The sequence below is a fragment of the Bufo bufo genome, chromosome 9 (assembly GCF_905171765.1).
Source record: "Bufo bufo chromosome 9, aBufBuf1.1, whole genome shotgun sequence".
Classification (NCBI taxonomy): Eukaryota; Metazoa; Chordata; class Amphibia; order Anura; family Bufonidae; genus Bufo; species Bufo bufo.
This window is the reverse complement of record NC_053397.1, coordinates 1334946-1357375: the sequence shown is the minus strand read 5'-3', so window position 1 is coordinate 1357375 and position 22430 is coordinate 1334946. Positions and strand designations below refer to the sequence as shown.

Genomic DNA, 22430 nt, shown 5'->3' with positions numbered 1-22430 from the left:
AAGGTAGACAGGCGATACCAGGCAGACACTTCTCCAGGATGGATCGCAGCCATGTGATGTTCTGTAGACGGCTCAGCACCTTCCCCTTCATGTCGGCGTTTGGCTGCTTACAGAAGGCGTTGACTACCTGCAGGGAAGAGCTCAGTGTCAATCAGGAGGTCGCAGCCATTGGAGGAACACATGGCAGCTTCATCACATTCACCTCTATAAACCAGTTGATGGCCAGAAAGAGCAGCGAGCACAGTAACTCCCGTTCTTGCTTGGTCAGAGAATCCATCTTGTCGATGACGTCTAGATCTGTGAGGTAGAGCGGGCAGCCTTCGGAGACACAATGCAGGATGGATCAGAGCACAATTCTCCAGTAATCAGTCATATAGCAAGATGCGGTCCACAGAACTTACAATCAGCAATAGGAAATTAATGTCACAATGAGGTGGAGAAAACAATCCCGTTGTTCCCCCTTTGAGCTACGCACCGAGGGAAAATTCCAGCAATACTACCACCAATATCCAACACCAAGTGTGTTAAACGTGAAAACCAGGAAGCCCCCAATATGAAGAAGAAGTCACACCAGATAAGGACTGCGGGTCCATTACTTGAGGACCTTAAATCACCATCTACTAAACACCAACGGCCACTACAACATTAGGGTGCGATGGTCCCAACAGAGGGGGGGGGGGGGGGCTCGGAAGACAAACTCCTCTAAAGAAAAAATAAAAAATACAAACCCAAAAAGTAGACGAAATTGTTTCACAACCACTAGTGGTCGATTAAAAGGCCAGAGGGATCCGAATGAACCGGCCCGGCAGAGTAAGGGACTCTCGCCCCCCCGGCAGAGTAAGGGACTCTCGCCCCCCCCGCCCCGCAGAGTAAGGGACTCTCGCCCCCCCCCCCGCCCCGCAGAGTAAGGGACTCTCGCCCCCCCCCCCCGCAGAGTAAGGGCCCCTCGCCCCCCCCCCGCCCCGCAGAGTAAGGGACTCTCGCCCCCCCCCCGCCCCGCAGAGTAAGGGACTCTCGCCCCCCCCCCCGCCCCGCAGAGTAAGGGACTCTCGCCCCCCCCCCCCGCAGAGTAAGGGACTCTCGCCCCCCCCCCCCCCGCCCCGCAGAGTAAGGGACTCTCGCCCCCCCCCCGCCCCCGCAGAGTAAGGGACTCTCGCCCCCCCCCCCCGCCCCGCAGAGTAAGGGACTCTCGCCCGCCCCCCCGCCCCGCAGAGTAAGGGACTCTCGCCCGCCCCCCCGCCCCGCAGAGTAAGGGACTCTCGCCCGCCCCCCCGCCGAGTAAGGGACTCTCGCCCCCCCCCCGCCCCGCAGAGTAAGGGACTCTCGCCCCCCCCGCCCCGCAGAGTAAGGGACTCTCGCCCCCCCGCCCCGCAGAGTAAGGGACTCTCGCCCCCCCGCCCCGCAGAGTAAGGGACTCTCGCCCCCCCGCCCCGCAGAGTAAGGGACTCTCGCCCCCCCCGCCCCGCAGAGTAAGGGACTCTCGCCCCCCCCCCCCCGCAGAGTAAGGGACTCTCGCCCCCCCGCCCCGCAGAGTAAGGGACTCTCGCCCCCCCCGCCCCGCAGAGTAAGGGACTCTCGCCCCCCCCGCCCCGCAGAGTAAGGGACTCTCGCCCCCCCGCCCCGCAGAGTAAGGGACTCTCGCCCCCCCGCCCCGCAGAGTAAGGGACTCTCGCCCCCCCCGCCCCGCAGAGTAAGGGACTCTCGCCCCCCCCGCCCCGCAGAGTAAGGGACTCTCGCCCCCCCGCCCCCGCAGAGTAAGGGACTCTCGCCCCCCCCGCCCCGCAGAGTAAGGGACTCTCGCCCCCCCGCCCCGCAGAGTAAGGGACTCTCGCCCCCCCGCCAATTTATAGGTAAACTTACACTTAGACGTCACTTTGCCCACAAACCCTTACACTGAGTAGATGGTAATGAACCTCCAGTTCCCTCTACTTCTCCTAATGTAGAAACACAATTACCAGTCTGTCTGAATTCAATCCTATCCCCTCCAATGTTAAGGGAACATCGTCATTTTATCCCCTTAAAAGTAGGGGCCCACATATTGAATGCGGTTATAACATGGTCATGAAGGACTTGTCTTTGGTAACACTTCCTTAAATATGAATACAAATAGAAGTAATCACACTGAGAACCCCAGAAGAAGTGACAAACTGGGGAGAATGGTCGGCTCGGAGGAACTTAATGGAAAACAAATAAAATAAAAAAAAATAGTGATAAAAAGTGCGGATAAGGGAGGAGGTATAGTCATTCTAGAAGCCGACTAGCGGATCAAAACTACTATAAAATCATAAAAAAGAGGACACAAAGATCTGTAAAAAAAATAAAAATATTCAATCTTTGAACTAGTTGATTTAGGATCTGACAAAGAATTATCGTTAAAAAAAAAGAAAGAACTTTTTTGAAAATCCCACACCCTTCCCTCTATTTTCTACCAAAAATCCATAAATCTCTCGTCAATCCCCCAGGTAGACCAATTCTTTCCGGGATAGGCTACAGAAATATGTTCCCACACTTCCCTCCTATCTTAGGCTACTTTCACACTAGCGGCAGGCTGTTCACCCTGTCGGATCCGTCCTGGCGCCATTTCGCCGTGCCACCGGACTGCCGCTCCGTCCTTATTGACTATAATGGGGACAGGGATGGAGCTCCGGCGCAGCACAGCAGTGCGCGGTGCGAGGTCGCCAGACTAAAAAGTCAGACATGTGCCGGAGCTCCGTCCCCATTATAGTCAATGAGGACGGAGCGGCAGTCCGGTGGCACGGCGAAATGGCGCCAGGACGGATCCGACAGGGTGAACAGCCTGCCGCTAGTGTGAAAGTAGCCTTAGAGACACTTCCCACCTTATTCAGTTCCTAGAGTCATTGACAGGGGAGGACTCCGGACGTCTCCTCTTTGTACAGCGACATTAAACATGACCCCGGGTCACAGATGTAACATACGCTCATGCAGAAAAAGCAAAGACTTTATTTTTGAAGCCATCAATTTCACACTTCACCATAATTACTTTGTATTCAACGACACCCATTATATCCAGATAAATGGCACTGCCCCATCATATGCCAACCTTTTTATGGGCGTCTGGAGAGAAATTTAGGTTATTACTACACCCTCAAATCTAATTTTACCGTATGGCACGGAGGGACAGATGAGATCAATTCATCAAACTACTGAACGCTAACGATTGGAACCCATCCTATTGAGGTCGATTTCCTGGATCTACAGCTCATCGGTCACGACCGGAAGATTTCCACCAAGACTGGTTTTAAAAGCGTTGATGCCAATAGCTCCCTGGATTACAACAGTCATCATCTTAAAACGGAAACGCAACATTGCCTTTAGCCAAATGAAGCCAATTAGGAGAAATTGCTCTGATGACCGGGCAATGAGGAGCCAAAATCGGGATTTTGAAAGATAGATTTAAGGATCAGGAAAAGACTTTTAGAGGAATCTACGAAAAGAATCCTCAAAGTTTCCCAAAAGGAAAAAAGTCTTTTACCGCGCGGCAGCAACAAAAAGAAACCTAAAGAAAATGGGTCACAAAATGAAACGTATCAGCGCAGTCCGATTACTAGATTTAACCCCCAACACACCTTCATTAGAAACACCCGGGCAAGAAACACCAACAGTGGATATATAAAGTCTACACACCCCTGTTATAATGTCAGGTTTCTGTGATGTAAAAAAATGAGACAAAGATAAATCATTTCAGAACTTTTTCCCCCTTTAATGTGACCTATAAACTGTAATAAACTCAATGGAAAAACAAACTGAAAGCTTTTAGTTGGAGGGAAGAAAACAAAGAAAACTAAAATAATGTGGTTGCATAAGTGTGCACACCCTCTTATAACTGGGGATGTCGCTGTGTTCAGAATGAAGCAATCACATCCAGAATCCTGTTAGATCGGAGTCGGCATACACCGGCCATCATGTAAAGGGCCTCTGATTGACCCCAGATAAAGCTCAGCTGCTCTAGTTGGTCTTTCCTGAAGTTTTCTTGGTCACATTCCACAGCAGAAGCCACGGTCCACAGAGAACTTCCAAAGCATCAGAGGGGTCTCATTGTTAGAAGAAATCAGTCAGGAGAAGGGGACAAAAGAATGTCCAAGGCATTAGATCTACCATAAAACACAGTGGAGACCGTCATCAGCAAGTGGAGAAGATATGGCCCAACAGGGACATCACCAAGAACTGGACGTCCCTCCAAAACTGATGAAAAGACGAGAAGAAAACTGGTCTGGGAGGCGACCAAGAGGCCTACATAAACATTACAGGAGCTGCAGGAATATCGGGCAAGTCCTGGCTGTGTGGTCCATGTGACAACAATCTCCTGGATTCTTCATATGTCTGGGCTATGGGGTAGAGTGGCAAGACGAAAGCCTTTTCTTACCAAGGAAAACATCCAAGCCGGGCGACATTCTGCAAAAATACATCTGAAGTCTCCCGAAAGCATGTGGGAAAAGGTGTTCTGGTCTGATGAGACCAAGGTGGAACTTTTTGGCCATAATTCCAAAAGATATGTTTGGCCCAAAAACAACCCTGCCCATCACCAGAAGAACCCCATCCCCACAGTGAAGCATGGTGGTGGCAGCATCATGCCAAGGGGCTGTTCTCCTTCAGCTGGAACTGGGGCCTTAGTTAAGCTGGAGGGAATTCTGAACGGCTCCAAATACCGGTCAATATTGGCCCAAAACCTTCAGGCTTCTGCTAGAAAGCTGAACATGAAGAGGAACTTCATCTTTAGGCATGACAACGACCCAAAGCATCCATCCAAATCACCAAGGAATGGCTTCACCAGAAGATGATGAAAGCTTTGGAATGGCCCAGCCAGAGCCCAGACCTGAATCCGATTGAAAATCTGTGGGGTGATCTAAAGAGGGCCGTGCCCAGGAGATGCCCTCGCAGTCTGTGGGGTGATCTGAAGAGGGCCGTGCCCAGGAGATGCCCTCGCAATCTGTGGGGTGATCTGAAGAGTGCTGTGCCCAGGAGATGCCCTCGCAATCTGTGGGGTGATGTGAAGAGGGCCGTGCCCAGGAGATGCCCTCACAGTCTGTGGGGTGATGTGAAGAGGGCCGTGCCCAGGAGATGCCCTCGCAATCTGTGGGGTGATGTGAAGAGGGCCGTGCCCAGGAGATGCCCTCGCAATCTGTGGGGTGATCTGAAGAGGGCCGTGCCCAGGAGATGCCCTCGCAATCTGTGGGGTGATCTAAGGAGGGCTGTGCCCAGGAGATGCCCTCGCAATCTGTGGGGTGATCTGAAGAGGGCTGTGCCCAGGAGATGCCCTCGCAATCTGTGGGGTGATCTGAAGAGGGCTGTGCCCAGGAGATGCTCTCGCAGTCTGTGGGGTGATCTGAAGAGGGCCGTGCCCAGGAGATGCCCTCGCAATCTGTGGGGTGATCTGAAGAGGGCCGTGCCCAGGAGATGCCCTCGCAATCTGTGGGGTGATCTAAGGAGGGCTGTGCCCAGGAGATGCCCTCGCAATCTGTGGGGTGATCTGAAGAGGGCTGTGCCCAGGAGATGCCCTCGCAATCTGTGGGGTGATCTGAAGAGGGCTGTGCCCAGGAGATGCCCTCGCAGTCTGTGGGGTGATCTGAAGAGGGCCGTGCCCAGGAGATGCCCTCGCAATCTGTGGGGTGATCTGAAGAGGGCTGTGCCCAGGAGATGCCCTCGCAATCTGTGGGGTGATCTGAAGAGGGTTGTGCCCAGGAGATGCCCTCGCAATCTGTGGGGTGATCTGAAGAGGGCTGTGCCCAGGAGATGCCCTCGCAGTCTGACAGATTTGGAGTCTTTTTGCAAAGAAGAGTCAAAATAATGTGCCATGCTGATAGACTCAGACCCAAAAAGACTGAGTGCTGGAATAACATCAAAAGGGCTTCAACAAAGTATTAGTTTATGGGTGTGCACACTTTTGCAACCACATTATTTTAAAAAAAAATAATAATTCTTCCCTGTAACCTACAAGATTTCAGTTTGTTTTTCCATTGAGTTGTACAGTTTATAGGTCACATTAAAGGGGGAAATGATTTATCTTTGTCTCGTTTTTTTACATCCCAGAAACCTGACATTTTAACAGGGGTGTGTAGACTTTTATATCCTACAGTACTATACAACCCGGGAATACACTGCTGTTATACTGGGGAAGGTGTAGGGTTATACAGGGGTGTGTAGACTTTTTATATCCATTGTATATACACCCGGGATACACTGCTGTTATACTGGGGAAGGTGTAGGGTTATACAGGGGTGTGTAGACTTTTTATATCCATTGTATATACACCCGGGATACACTGCTGTTATACTGGGGAAGGTTGTAGGGTTATACAGGGGTGTGTTAGACTTTTATATCCACTAGTATATTACACCCCGGGATACACACTGCCTGTTATACTGGGGATGGTGTAGGGTTATACAGGGGTGTGTAGACTTTTTTTATATCCACAGTACTATACTACCCGGGATTAACACTGCTGTTATTCTGGGGAAGGTTCGTAGGGTATACAGGGGTGTGTAGACTTTTTATATCCACAGTATATACACCCGGGATACACTGCTGTTATACTGGGGAAGGTGTAGGGTTATACAGGGGTGTGTAGACTTTTTATATCCACAGTATATACACCCGGGATACACTGCTGTTATACTGGGGAAGGTGTAGGGTTATACAGGGGTGTGTAGACTTTTTATATCCACAGTATATACACCCGGGATACACTGCTGTTATACTGGGGAAGGTGTAGGGTTATACAGGGGTGTGTAGACTTTTTATATCCATTGTATATACACCCGGGATACACTGCTGTTATACTGGGGAAGGTGTAGGGTTATACATGGGTGTGTAGACTTTTTATATCCACAGTATATACACCCGGGATACACTGCTGTTATACTGGGGAAGGTGTAGGGTATACAGGGGTGTGTAGACTTTTTATATCCACAGTTATACACCCGGGATACACTGCTGTTACTGGGGAAGGTGTAGGGCTATACAGGGGTGTGTAGACTTTTCATATCCACTGTAGATCTGTAATCATGGAAATCTGCATGTGTGTTTATTTTATTCTATTTTATTTAAGTATTTTTTTACTTTTACAAAACATTGCGGTGCGTTCCACTTGTTGTTGCCTTTTCATAGGTAAAATGCATCAATATCCAATTATTCTAGTCCAGATGGATGTTCATTTCTTTAACCTCTTAAGGACACATGAACGTACGGTATGTCATGTGTTGTTCCGATCACTGCCGCCCGGCCGGGCGGTGATCGGAACAAGGTGCCTGCTCAAATCATTGAGCAGGCACCTAGGCTAAATGTCGGCGATCGCCAGCAAACCGCAGGTCAATTCAGACCTGCGGTTTGCTGCGCTTTCCTGCAGTTTCTGATCCCCCGCGGTCCCTGGAAAAGGTTAACAGCTCAGGGAGCTCCCTCCCTCTTCCATCGGGGGGCTGCTGTGCCTTTGCAGCCCCCGATGGGAGAGAGCCCCCCAGACAGCCCCCCTCCTTACCCTTCCCGTCTGCGAAGTTGTGGCTACAACCGAAGGCAGACGGGGAAGGTTCCCAGGGCAACAGGACGCCTTTCTCAGGCATCCTGCTGCCCATGGTGCTGAACAGATCTGATGCTAAAGGCATAGATCTGTTTCATAACAAAATGTAAGGTAAATTCAGTGCAGTAACCCTATAGTAGTGTACTGTACGGTCTTATACAGACATCAGACCCACTGGATCTTCAAGAACCAAGTGGGTCCTGGTCCAAAAAATGTAAAAAAATGTGAAAAAAGTAAAGTAAAAAAAAAAACAAAACACATTTTATCACTAAAGATAAAAAAAAATACACTACACATATTAGGTATCGCCATGTCCGTAACGACCTGATCTATAAAACGGTCATGTTACTTCCCCCGCACGGTGAACGCCATAAAAATAAAAAAATAAAAACTATGAGGAAATTGAAATTTTGCCCACCTTACTTCCCAAAAAAGGTAATAAAAGTGATCAAAAAAGTCGCATGTACGTCAAAATAGTACCAATCAAACCGTCATCTCATCCGCAAAAAATCATACCCTACCCAAGATAATCGCCCAAAAACTGAAAAAACTATGGCTCTTAGACTATGGAAACACTAAAACATGATTTTTTTTTGTTTCAAAAATGAAATCATTGTGTAAAACTTACATAAATAAAAAAAAAAGTATACATATTAGGTATCGCCGCGTCCTTATCGACCGGCTCTATAAAAATATCACATGACCTAACCCACGGGTGTCAAACACAAGGCCCGCGGGCCGAATCCGGCCCGCCAGACCTCGTCATGTGGCCCGCGCAGCCGCCGCCAGCCTTCACCTTTTATTCTCGCTTTTTTTTTTTTTGACACAAGAAAGCCGCCTCTTCAGCGCATGCGCGGCAGCCTACAAGCCAGGGAACGTCTGCCCTCTAGCGGCGCCGGCCATTCTACACAGGAAATAATTGTACCGTATATCCTAATTGCTTGTGTAGAATGCAGGCAGGCCGGGCGGGGAGCAGCGTAACTCCCTGATGTCACGTGCCTGCACCGCCTACTTTATGAATGAAGCAGGCGGCGCAGGCAAGTGACGTCAGTGAGTGACGCGCCGGCCGCCCGTCCTGCCTGCCGGCATTATACACAAGCAATTAGGATATACGGTACAATTAGGAGTGAGGGGGGCATGTTTAATAACTTTTAATTCAATAATACATTTTATATTTGTATACTGGGGGGGGGGGGGGGCGGCGGCAGGGGGTTTACACGGAATCTGTGGATGGCACAGTTAAGGGGTGGGGGTCTGTGGATGGCACTGTTATACAGTGGGGGGTCTGTGGATGGCACATATATAACACTGCCATCCACAGATCCCCCCCCCCGTAACAGTGTCTGTCATCCACAGATCCCCCCCATAACAGTGTCAGTCATCCACAGATCCCCCCATAACAGTGTTCGTCATCCACAGATCCCCCCATAACAGTGTTCGTCATCCACAGATCCCCCCATAACAGTGTTCGTCATCCACAGATCCCCCCATAACAGTGTTCGTCATCCACAGATCCCCCATAACAGTGTCCGTCATCCACAGATCCCACCATAACAGTGTTCGTCATCCACAGATCCCCCCATAACAGTGTTCGTCATCCACAGATCCCCCCATAACAGTGTTCGTCATCCACATATCCCCCCATAACAGTGTTCGTCATCCACATATCCCCCCATAACAGTGTTCGTCATCCACAGATCCCCCCATAACAGTGTTCGTCATCCACAGATCCCCCCATAACAGTGTTCGTCATCCACAGATCCCCCCATAACAGTGTCAGTCATCCACAGATCCCCACCATAACAGTGTTAGTCATCCACAGATCCCCCCATAACAGTGTCCGTCATCCACAGATCCCCCCATAACAGTGTTCGTCATCCACAGATCCCCCCATAACAGTGTCCGTCATCCACAGATCCCACCATAACAGTGTCCGTCATCCACAGATCCCACCATAACAGTGTCCGTCATCCACAGATCCCACCATAACAGTGTCCGTCATCCACAGATCCCCCCATAACAGTGTCCGTCATCCACAGATCCCCCCATAACAGTGTCCGTCATCCACAGATCCCCCATAACAGTGTTCGTCATCCACAGATCCCCCATAACAGTGTTCGTCATCCACAGATCCCCCCATAACAGTGTCCGTCATCCACAGATCCCCACCATAACAGTGTTAGTCATCCACAGATGTTTAAAAAAAAAAATATATAATTACTGTCTGTTACCAAAAATCATTTTTCAATAAATTGTACAATAATTGTACATTTGAATATCTACTTACCATTATTCTGACTATGTTTCTGCTTTCAGAGCTAGTTATTACTTACATTATTACAAAAAACAGTAATAATTGAATGCAGTGACAATTTATGATAATAAAGAGTGGACACATAGTCCTACAGATACAACCGGCCCTTTGAGGGTGACCAAACTGCTGATGCGGCCCCCGATGAATTTGAGTTTGACACCCCTGACCTAACCCCTCAGATGACCACCGTAAAAAAAGCCATTTTTTGTCATCTTACGTCACAAAAAGTGTAATAGCAAGCGATCAAAAAGTCATACGCACCCCAAAATAGTGCCAAACAGTCATCTCATTCTACCAAAAATTAGACCCTATCTAAGATAATCGCCCAAAAACTGAAAAAACTATGGCTCTCAAACTATGGAGACACCAAAACATGATTTTTTTTGTTTCAAAAATGAAATCATTGTGTAAAACTTACAAAAATAAAAAAATTGTATACATATTAGGTATCGCCGCGTACGTGACAACCTGGTCTATAAAAATATCACATGATCTAACCTGTCAGATGAATGTTGTAAATAAAAAATAAATAAAAAAACAGTGCCAAAACAGCAATTTCTTGTTACCTTGCCGCACAAAAAGTGTAATATAGAGCAACCAAAAATCATCTGTACCCTAAACTAGTACCAACAAAACTGCCACCCTATCCCGTAGTTTCTAAAATGGGGTCACTTTTTTGGAGTTTCTACTCTAGGGGTGCATCAGGGGGGCTTCAAATGGGACATGGTGTCCAAAAAACCAGTCCAGCAAAATCTGCCTTCCAAAAACCGTATGGCATTCCTTTCCTTCTGCGCCCTGCCGTGTGCCCGTACAGCGGTTTACGACCACATATGGGGTGTTTCTGTAAACTACAGAATCAGGGACATAAATAATGAGTTTTGTTTGGCTGTTAACCCTTGCTTTGTAACTGGAAAAAAAAAAATATTAAAATGGAAAATCTGCCCAAAAAAGTTAAATTTTTAAATTGTATCTTTATTTTCCATAAAATATTGTGCAACACCTAAAGGGTTAACAAAGTTTGTAAAATCAGTTTTGAATACCTTGAGGGGTGTAGTTTCTTAGATGGGGTCACTTTTATGGAGTTTCTACTCTAGGGATGCATCAGGGAGGCTTGGTATGGGACATGGTGTCAAAAAAACTGTCCAGCAAAATCAGCCTTCCAAAAACCAAACGGCGCACCTTTCCCTCTACGCCCTACTGTGTGCCCGTACAGTAGTTTACGGACACATATGGGGTGTTTCTGTAAACGGCAGAGTCAGGGCAATAAAGATACACAGTCTTGTTTGGCTGTTAACCCTTGCTTTGTTAGTAGAAAAAATGGGTTAAAATGGAAAATTAGGCAAAAAAATGAAATTCTCAAATTTCATCCCCATTTGCCAATAACTCTTGTGCAACACCTAAAGGGTTAACGAAGTTTGTAAAAATCAGTTTTGAATACCTTGAGGGGTGCAGTTTATAGAATGGGGTCATTTTTGGGCGGTTTCTATTATGTAAGCCTCGCAAAGTGACTTCCGAGCTGTAGTGGTCCCTAAAAATTGGGTTTTTGCAAATTTCTGAAAAATTTCAAGATTTGCTTCTAAACTTCTAAGCCTTGTAACATCCCCAAAAAATAAAATATCATTCCCAAAATGCTACAAACATGAAGTAGACATACGGGGAATGTAAAGTCATCACAATTTTTGGGGGTATTACTATGTATTACAGAAGTAGAGAGACTGAAACTTTGAAATTTGCTAATTTTTCCAAATTTTTGGTAAATTAGGTATTTTTTTATGCAAAAAAAATAAATTTTTTTGACTTCATTTTACCATTGTCATGAAGTACAATATGTGACTAAAAAACAATCTCAGAACGGCCTGGATAAGTCAAAGCGTTTTAAAGTTATCAGCACTTAAAGTGACAGAGGTCAGATTTGCAAAAAATGGCCTGGTCCTAAGGTGAAAAAAGGCTGAGTCCTTAAGGGGTTAAGAGCCATGCTGGACTATAGTTACAATTATGTATGTCTTGAGGAGGCCGAAGTAAGGGCGCACAGAGGTCTCTGCTCTTCAGTCTTATTCTTCTCATGAATGTACCGGTCTGAGAAGAGGCCTCCTTGTCTACGGGAGATAAAGATAAGCTCTATGCAGCTGGTGATCATTACCTCTACAATTAGGCATTTATTAATGAAGCAAAATATATAATATTCGTGTATTCATTTAATGAGCCTTAGCTAGTCCTTAGCATAAGACAATCAGTAGGACATTATATATATATATATATATATTTGTTTATATTATATTGTTACGAAGACATGTATCCAGTATATTGTATATATATATTTCTCATTAGGAGAATATTTGTCTCTAAGAGTGTCTGTGAAGATGTGTGTTTTGTAACAATCACATCTTTGGTATGACAAGAGGTACTGATATCTCTGAGAAAACAAGGCCATTCATCTCATCATGGTCCATAAATCAACAGTGTGAGAAACATTCAGAGAGACGCCTAGAGGTCTGTCTCTAATTGCTACAAGTGTCAGAGTTAATCCCTATAGCTTTGAATTAAAGCTTCTAAGGTCAAATGTATAAAATACATTTTATTCAGACCTACATAAGTTAACCCTTTATACTATGATGCAGATAGCTTATACAGCAGTGCCACCTAGGTATCAGTAGGTGACATTTCAACAGTAGCAAAAGTGCATTCTGGGTAAGGTTATGATGTCACATCTTTTATCAATGGTCACGCCGATCCGACAATGATTGGAAAGATCCAAACTAGGAAGGTGCGTCTAACTGATAGGTTGGTGATCATAAGCCATACACAGAAGGTAGAAGAAAAAAAAAAAAAAAGAGAAAAAGAGTGGAGAAGAGAAGTCTATCAAGATGAAAGTCATGGTGAGATGCGCTATGATGGACCACCCAGCTTTCCTAGGAGCAGAAGTGAGATTCCTACTAGGACTTGGTAAGAGACACAGGAAATGATATTTCATTTTATTAAGACTAATTTGATAGTGTGGGTGAAATTATACCATCTAGATTGGCGAATAAATAAATGATTAAATAAATTGATCATCTCCATATTGAGATGTAGTATTAGGATATTGTGAGGCTTCATTCTACCTGCAGAAGAATCAAGACTCATAATCTAGCAAAGCATTAAATGATTGCTTATATATATATATATATATATATATATATATATATATATATATATATATATATATATATTTTGATAGAACATTCTTCGCCAAGCTAAGTGATGGATTCCCACAGGAAAGACGTCAAATCCTTCCCATTTAAGATCCTAGATCCCTGTTATTTGTCTTAATAGTCTTACCAATGTTATATATGTGAAAATAGTCCAGGATGGGGCGGAAGGATACAGTTATCTCTTCTAAGTTATATCCTTGGATGGATTTGCCCATCTTGAAGTCATGTGATGTGTAGTTGGTTAGGGGGGGGGCAGGATGTATTTAGCATTCTATAATGATGTCTAGGATTAGACATGCCCGTCCTGATATCATGAGGTTTTCTCTGAACAGAAGTGATGTATATAACTTATGTTCCTATTTGATATCCTAACCTAATAATAGCTCGGTTATAATGTGACAAGTTATTTCCACTCACATGTATTGTTAGGCTTCTAATGCTTTATATTAACGCTATATATATATTCATTTGCATGTATCTTTGTGTTTATTTACTTATATATGTTTATAACCTTGTAACCAATAAATCTGCATATTTTTATAATACCTGTGTATTATTGTATAATGCAAAACTACATTTCATCATTAACGTCATCTCACGTCAAAAAGAACTTATTTATCTGAGGAAATAGTCGGACTCAGATGTGAATTGTATCAATTAGGTTGTCTACAAGTCACCAGGTCATGATTTTAAGAATTTATGACAAATTTTACAATTTTTTTTTTTTTTTATGGTTAATTATGGACCATAATTAGGGAGCGCACATCACCGGAGGTAAAACGTCATTTCCGGGCCAGTTCCTCTTTTTCCGCGATTTGAACACGTGCTAAGCCTTTATTGAAGGTAGTGACCTATGTATAGACTGTATTTGTACTACTCCTCAGCTATTTCAGACCCCCCAGACGCATTGAGTGCCGCGAGTTTTGAATAATCAATCTGACGCTGGATTTACGGCTGCCATTTTTTTCTACCATCTTAGAAGCGAACCCGGCACTATATCCGGAGAAAACAAACCAGCGTACAGCTGCCCGTCAGGACTGTAAGACTGTACCTAACAAAGCGTCGATCTCATCCAGGTTCCCAGCAAACTCGTCTTCTATGCAGAGACGCAGCAATCGGAAAAATGGGCACAAGCAAAGAGGAGAGACGAGGCTGTAGGAGGAAGAGGAGAGGTGTTAATATGGAGAGTACGGAGTCACAGCACGTACACAGAACCATGAGGCACAGGTGAATATGCCGCCACAGGATCTCCGGCGCTGCACGGTGCACACCTACAGCTCAGCTACTCCCGGACCCTGCACCTTCTGCATTCTGGGGTTATGTCTGCCTGGGATAAGACACAAAGGGAAGGCTCCAGAACAGCGGGTAGTGCCGGGAAACCATCTGCATGGCATCAGGGCGAGGCACAGGACCAATCAAGGCTCAGGGACACCGCGCACTCACCGTCCTTCACAAAGGGAAGGCTCCAGAACAGCGGGTAGTGCCGGGAAACCATCTGCATCGCATCAGGGCGAGGCACAGGACCAATCAAGGCTCAGGGACACCGCGCACTCACCGTCCTTCACAAAGGGAAGGCTCCAGAACAGCGGGTAGTGCCGGGAAACCATCTGCATCGCATCAGGGCGAGGCACAGGACCAATCAAGGCTCAGGGACACCGCGCACTCACCGTCCTTCACAAAGGGAAGGCTCCAGAACAGCGGGTAGTGCCGGGAAACCATCTGCATCGCATCAGGGCGAGGCACAGGACCAATAAAGGCTCAGGGACACCGCGCACTCACCGTCCTTCCCGCATTGTTGGGGCAGAACCTTTATCAGCGATATCTTGTGACAGAAGCGGGAGGAGATTGATGACAACGACACTTTGACTCTCATCATCCTCCAGGTTGTACATGGCTTTCACTGGGAATAGGTGGGTCCTGTGGAGAGAAGATGGGACTGAAGCAGCTGACAGAGCAATGCTCGCCTGATGTGAACTGCATGAAATCCGCTGCCAGTGGTGGCGCCATCTACTGGCAGAGGCATGGGATCGTATAATAGGCTCTACAGCCAGCGGTGGAGAAGCAGGTGTCTGCAGCGTGTCAAGGGACGTGACTTGTAGGCATCTGTGGCGTCACAGACACGGCTCCACGTACATACCCTTCTGCTGCCTGGTCCAGGTCCACAACATAATCGTCCTGAAAATCTTCCACCACTGTCTTCCTCATATGTTCCTGCACCAGACAGAAGGAAACAGATCAATTCACTGACTGCAAGCAAGGGGTCCTGAGTCACTCTTCACTAACATCAGAAGCCTGATGACATTTACAAAAATGGAGGATTTACGGACATCACGTTTCTAGAACTTCAAGAATCAGCGCAAAACAGCAGCAAGAGATGAAGCGGACGCCAGGATCCTGCGCAGGGTCTGCCCATCATGAAGTGTCTTGGTAGGTGGTCTGCCCACAGACGAGAGCCCGTCACCTGCTGGCCCTCAGGATGGATACGAGGCAGCTCTGTCTCCCACATGGGATCCCAGCGTCCCCAACCCTTCCCTGGAAGGCTGTACCTACCATGACCTGAGCGTCCAGGCTTCCCGTCTGCACCAGATCAGCCAGCTCATCGTAGTAGAAGGCCGCAGCAGGCGGCGACTGCTCGCAGCACGTACCGGCCAGTTCCAGAAGAGAGGTGACCTGCAGGCATCCAGAGAAGGACACAGACTGAGCGCACCGCTGCCAATGACACAGCGCAACCGCAATCCCCGCGCCATTAACATGACCACATCAGTGAGGCTGGCGGTGTCCGTGGGAGGCCGACTGTCAATTACTTCTAACAGGCCTCTGTGTGATGGGGGCACACGTCGGACACCATGTTGTGCGGTATGTCCCCCCCCCCCCCAATCTCCGCCAGGGGAGCCGGAGCACATACTTGTGGGTTTTAGCACATTCAGATGCCGTGGTAACATTTGACCACGGCATCTGAAAAGTTAAAAGTTCGCAATCGGCATTACCACCGGCCATGGACTTTAGCCGAGGGTGTCTGCTGGGCCAAACAAAGCAGCTATGGCGTCCGCTGCACGCACATCCGGACGCCATGTTTAAAAGCCATGTACTCCTTTGGGGGCAATTTTTTTTCCTTATTGCAATTTACTCCTTTTGATCTAAAAATATATTTTTTAATTGTTCTTTATTAAAAACACGGAGCCTTTTTTCTGTACAGAGCGGAGATGCTGGCAGACAAACAAATTGCCTCCAGCTGGTCGGGAAGGGGTTAAAGGCGGCTGTGGCAAAGAGCAGGAGTCTGAGGATGATCGGCTAGCGGCCTGGAGATTAGAGTGGATCCCGGTAGAAGAGGGCGATGTCGGTCAGTGGCCAGGACGAGGTGTTATCGCCAAAGCAATATATCTCCGCAATAGTGAATTGGGGGCCGGCGAGGAGGTGGGCGACGCCCCCGGAAATCTGCCCCCACAGCCGCTGCCCTTTATAATAGCCGCTTAGTCCTGGGGACGTTATAACAGGCCGTTACTGGTCAGCACTGGGGACGCCATGTAGTGTATAACAGGCCGTTACTGGTCAGCACTGGGGACGCCATGTAGTGTATAACAGGCCGTTACTGGTCAGCACTGGGGACGCCATGTAGTGTATAACAGGCCGTTACTGGTCAGTACTGGGGACGCCATGTAGTGTATAACAGGCCGTTACTGGTCAGTACTGGGGACGCCATGTAGTGTATAACAGGCCGTTACTGGTCAGCACTGGGGACGCCATGTAGTGTATAACAGGCCGTTACTGGTCAGTACTGGGGACGCCATGTAGTGTATAACAGGCCGTTACTGGTCAGTACTGGGGACGCCATGTAGTGTATAACAGGCCGTTACTGGTCAGCACTGGGGACGCCATGTAGTGTATAACAGGCCGTTACTGGTCAGTACTGGGGACGCCATGTAGTGTATAACAGGCCGTTACTGGTCAGCACTGGGGACGCCATGTAGTGTATAACAGGCCGTTACTGGTCAGTACTGGGGACGCCATGTAGTGTATAACAGGCCGTTACTGGTCAGCACTGGCGTCGCCATGTAGTGTATAACAGGCCGTTACTGGTCAGCACTGGGGACGCCATGTAGTGTATAACAGGCCGTTACTGGTCAGCACTGGGGACGCCATGTAGTGTATAACAGGCAGTTACTGGTCAGTACTGGGGACGCCATGTAGTGTATAACAGGCCGTTACTGGTCAGTACTGGGGACGCCATGTAGTGTATAACAGGCCGTTACTGGTCAGCACTGGGGACGCCATGTAGTGTATAACAGGCCGATACTGGTCAGTACTGGGGACGCCATGTAGTGTATAACAGACCGATACTGGTCAGTACTGGGGACGCCATGTAGTGTATAACAGGCCGATACTGGTCAGCACTGGGGACGCCATGTAGTGTATAACAGGCCGTTACTGGTCAGCACTGGGGACGCCATGTAGTGTATAACAGGCCGATACTGGTCAGTACTGGGGACGCCATGTAGTGTATAACAGACCGATACTGGTCAGTACTGGGGACGCCATGTAGTGTATAACAGGCAGTTACTGGTCAGTACTGGGGACGCCATGTAGTGTATAACAGGCCGATACTGGTCAGTACTGGGGACGCCATGTAGTGTATAACAGGCCGATACTGGTCAGTACTGGGGACGCCATGTAGTGTATAACAGGCCGATACTGGTCAGTACTGGGGACGCCATGTAGATTACAATTCCCTCATGATGTTCATGTATTATATCATGTCCGTGTATTGCCAACCACAGCAGGAAGCTGGCGGCGTTACGCAGGCTGGCAGGAGGCATGGCTAGGTCCGACATACAGAGAACTTACCTGGCGGAAGACGTTTGGACTCAGAGCTGGAGAGTCTGGATTGCAAGTTGTTGGTTTTCGCCTTAAAACACAGAAGAGAGCGCTATAAATCTAGGAGCGGCCAGCATGGTGGCGCTATTCTGTCTCACCTGTCACGTGTGGCCATGCTCCCCACCATCCTCATCGCCCCCATCACTCCTATGCGCTTGTACTTCAGGGCGGTGCTGGACAGCTGTTTTCTGATAACAATATGCAGCTCGTCCTGTAAAAAGGAGAAAGCAGACGGGAAGTGAGGCCGCAGAACATCTCACTGCTCCTCCCCATGCTACTCTTCTACGTACGGCATGCACACGTGGGGCCAACACAGGAGCTAGGAGGAGTGACGACTGTAAGACTGTGTTCACACTTCTACCAACCCTCAGTGACCCTCTAGCTCAAGCCACTTCCTGCGCGCCGAGCCCAAGACCAGAAAACGGAGAGGAGTGGCGACAAGCTGAGGACCAATCTCTTAATCCACTGCAGCCCCAGTTTTCACATTGAAATGTTCCTCCAGCAGAAAACTGTGTTACGGCGGACTGCAGACACTGATGGCCGCCGGGGGTCCTGCCGATCACTACAATGAAGGGGCACCTGCAAGGCACAGGCCAGGCGGCCCCCAACAGCCGGCAGAACCCCAGGATTCATAGAGATTGGGGGCACAGACCACCGCGGGTACAGCTGCTGCCACTAGGAGGCGACTCTCCTGTCCGTTATACCCCCGCAGCAGCCACCAGAACTGGAGATGGGTCAGAATCACGTACAGGTGCGGCCCAGGATTCATAGTGATTGGGGGGCACAGACCACCGCGGGTACAGCTGCTGCCACTAGGAGGCGACTCTCCTGTCCGTTATACCCCCGCAACAGCCACCAGAACTGGAGATGGGTCAGAATCACGTACAGGTGCGGCCCAGGATTCATAGAGATTGGGGGCACAGAGCACCGCGGGTACAGCGGCTGCCACTAGGAGGCGACTCTCCTGTCCGTTATACCCCCGCAACAGCCACCAGAACTGGAGATGGGTCAGAATCACGTACAGGTGCGGCCCAGGATTCATAGTGATTGGGGGGCACAGAGCACCGCGGGTACAGCTGCTGCCACTAGGAGGCGACTCTCCTGTCCGTTATACCCCCGCAGCAGCCACCAGAACTGGAGATGGGTCAGAATCACGTACAGGTGCGGCCCAGGATTCAGTGATTGGGGGGCACAGACACCGCGGGTACAGCTGCTGCCACTAGGAGGCGACTCTCCTGTCCGTTATACCCCCGCAGCAGCCACCAGAACTGGAGATGGGTCAGAATCACGTACAGGTGCGGCCCAGGATTCATAGTGATGGGGGGCACAGACCACCGCGGGTACAGCGCTGCCACTAGGAGGCGACTCTCCTGTCCGTTATACCCCCGCAGCAGCCACCAGAACTGGAGATGGGTCAGAATCACGTACAGGTGCGGCCCAGGATTCAGTGATTGGGGGGCACAGACCACCGCGGGTACAGCTGCTGCCACTAGGAGGCGACTCTCCTGTCCGTTATACCCCCGCAACAGCCACCAGAACTGGAGATGGGTCAGAATCACGTACAGGTGCGGCCCAGGATTCATAGTGATGGGGGCACAGACACCGCGGGTACAGCGGCTGCCACTAGGAGGCGACTCTCCTGTCCGTTATACCCCCGCAGCAGCCACCAGAACTGGAGATGGGTCAGAATCACGTACAGGTGCCCAGGATTCATAGTGATTGGGGGGCACAGACCACCGCGGGTACAGCTGCTGCCACTAGGAGGCGACTCTCCTGTCCGTTATACCCCCGCAACAGCCACCAGAACTGGAGATGGGTCAGAATCACGTACAGGTGCGGCCCAGGATTCATAGAGATTGGGGGCACAGAGCACCGCGGGTACAGCTGCTGCCACTAGGAGGCGACTCTCCTGTCCGTTATACCCCCGCAACAGCCACCAGAACTGGAGATGGGTCAGAATCACGTACAGGTGCTTTCCAGGATTCATAGTGATTGGGGGGCACAGAGCACCGCGGGTACAGCTGCTGCCACTAGGAGGCGACTCTCCTGTCCGTTATACCCCCGCAGCAGCCACCAGAACTGGAGATGGGTCAGAATCACGTACAGGTGCGGCCCAGGATTCATAGTGATTGGGGGGCACAGACCACCGCGGGTACAGCGGCTGCCACTAGGAGGCGACTCTCCTGTCCGTTATACCCCCGCAGCAGCCACCAGAACTGGAGATGGGTCAGAATCACGTACAGGTGCGGCCCAGGATTCATAGTGATTGGGGGGCACAGACCACCGCGGGTACAGCTGCTGCCACTAGGAGGCGACTCTCCTGTCCGTTATACCCCCGCAGCAGCCACCAGAACTGGAGATGGGTCAGAATCACGTACAGGTGCGGCCCAGGATTCATAGTGATGGGGGGGGCACAGACCACCGCGGGTACAGCGGCTGCCACTAGGAGGCGACTCTCCTGTCCGTTATACCCCCGCAGCAGCCACCAGAACTGGAGATGGGTCAGAATCACGTACAGGTGCGGCCCAGGATTCATAGTGATTGGGGGGCACAGACCACCGCGGGTACAGCTGCTGCCACTAGGAGGCGACTCTCCTGTCCGTTATACCCCCGCAACAGCCACCAGAACTGGAGATGGGTCAGAATCACGTACAGGTGCGGCCCAGGATTCATAGTGATTGGGGGCACAGACCACCGCGGGTACAGCGGCTGCCACTAGGAGGCGACTCTCCTGTCCGTTATACCCCCGCAACAGCCACCAGAACTGGAGATGGGTCAGAATCACGTACAGGTGCGGCCCAGGATTCATAGTGATTGGGGGGCACAGACACCGCGGGTACAGCTGCTGCCACTAGGAGGCGACTCTCCTGTCCGTTATACCCCCGCAACAGCCACCAGAACTGGAGATGGGTCAGAATCACGTACAGGTGCGGCCCAGGATTCATAGAGATTGGGGGCACAGAGCACCGCGGGTACAGCGGCTGCCACTAGGAGGCGACTCTCCTGTCCGTTATACCCCCGCAACAGCCACCAGAACTGGAGATGGGTCAGAATCACGTACAGGGCCCAGGATTCATAGTGATTGGGGGGCACAGAGCACCGCGGGTACAGCTGCTGCCACTAGGAGGCGACTCTCCTGTCCGTTATACCCCCGCAGCAGCCACCAGAACTGGAGATGGGTCAGAATCACGTACAGGTGCGGCCCAGGATTCATAGTGATTGGGGGGCACAGACCACCGCGGGTACAGCGGCTGCCACTAGGAGGCGACTCTCCTGTCCGTTATACCCCCGCAGCAGCCACCAGAACTGGAGATGGGTCAGAATCACGTACAGGTGCGGCCCAGGATTCATAGTGATTGGGGGGCACAGACCACCGCGGGTACAGCTGCTGCCACTAGGAGGCGACTCTCCTGTCCGTTATACCCCCGCAGCCACCAGAACTGGAGATGGGTCAGAATCACGTACAGGTGCGGCCCAGGATTCATAGTGATTGGGGGCACAGACACCGCGGGTACAGCGCTGCCACTAGGAGGCGACTCTCCTGTCCGTTATACCCCCGCAGCAGCCACCAGAACTGGAGATGGGTCAGAATCACGTACAGGTGCGGCCCAGGATTCATAGTGATTGGGGGGCACAGACACCGCGGGTACAGCTGCTGCCACTAGGAGGCGACTCTCCTGTCCGTTATACCCCCGCAACAGCCACCAGAACTGGAGATGGGTCAGAATCACGTACAGGTGCGGCCCAGGATTCATAGTGATTGGGGGGCACAGACCACCGCGGGTACAGCTGCTGCCACTAGGAGGCTACTCTCCTGTCCGTTATACCCCCGCAGCAGCCACCAGAACTGGAGATGGGTCAGAATCACGTACAGGTGCGGCCCAGGATCATAGTGATTGGGGGCACAGACCACCGCGGGTACAGCTGCTGCCACTAGGAGGCGACTCTCCTGTCCGTTATACCCCCGCAGCAGCCACCAGAACGGAGGCGACTCTCCTGTCCGTTATACCCCCACAGCAGCCACCAGAACTGGAGATGGGTCAGAATCACGTACAGGTGCGGCCCAGGATTCATAGTGATTGGGGGCACAGACCACCGCGGGTACAGCGGCTGCCACTAGGAGGCGACTCTCCTGTCCGTTATACCCCCGCAGCAGCCACCAGAACTGGAGATGGGTCAGAATCACGTACAGGTGCGGCCCAGGATTCATAGTGATTGGGGGCACAGACCACCGCGGGTACAGCGGCTGCCACTAGGAGGCGACTCTCCCTGTCCGTTATACCCCCGCAGCAGCCACCAGAACTGGAGATGGGTCAGAATCACGTACAGGTGCGGCCCAGGATTCATAGTGATTGGGGGCACAGACCACCGCGGGTACAGCTGCTGCCACTAGGAGGCGACTCTCCTGTCCGTTATACCCCCACAGCAGCCACCAGAACTGGAGATGGGTCAGAATCACGTACAGGTGCGGCCAGGATTCATAGTGATTGGGGGGCACAGACCACCGCGGGTACAGCTGCTG

General features: G+C 50.0%; 1 protein-coding gene across 1 annotated transcript in view; it reads right to left on the bottom strand.

Annotated features, from left to right (window-relative positions):
- The window catches only part of FANCD2 (FA complementation group D2), a gene marked incomplete at its 5' end in the record, with an annotated part of 40295 nt that extends 22170 nt beyond the window's left edge, over positions 1-18125 (bottom strand). The window contains 8 exons of the mRNA XM_040407892.1: positions 19-127; positions 203-318; positions 14088-14188; positions 14816-14953; positions 15174-15247; positions 15587-15706; positions 17879-17939; positions 18007-18125. Coding sequence (XP_040263826.1) covers positions 19-127; positions 203-318; positions 14088-14188; positions 14816-14953; positions 15174-15247; positions 15587-15706; positions 17879-17939; positions 18007-18125 — 838 coding nt within the window. The remainder of the gene's footprint in view (positions 1-18; positions 128-202; positions 319-14087; positions 14189-14815; positions 14954-15173; positions 15248-15586; positions 15707-17878; positions 17940-18006) is intronic.
- Positions 18126-22430: the final 4305 nt, after the last annotated feature.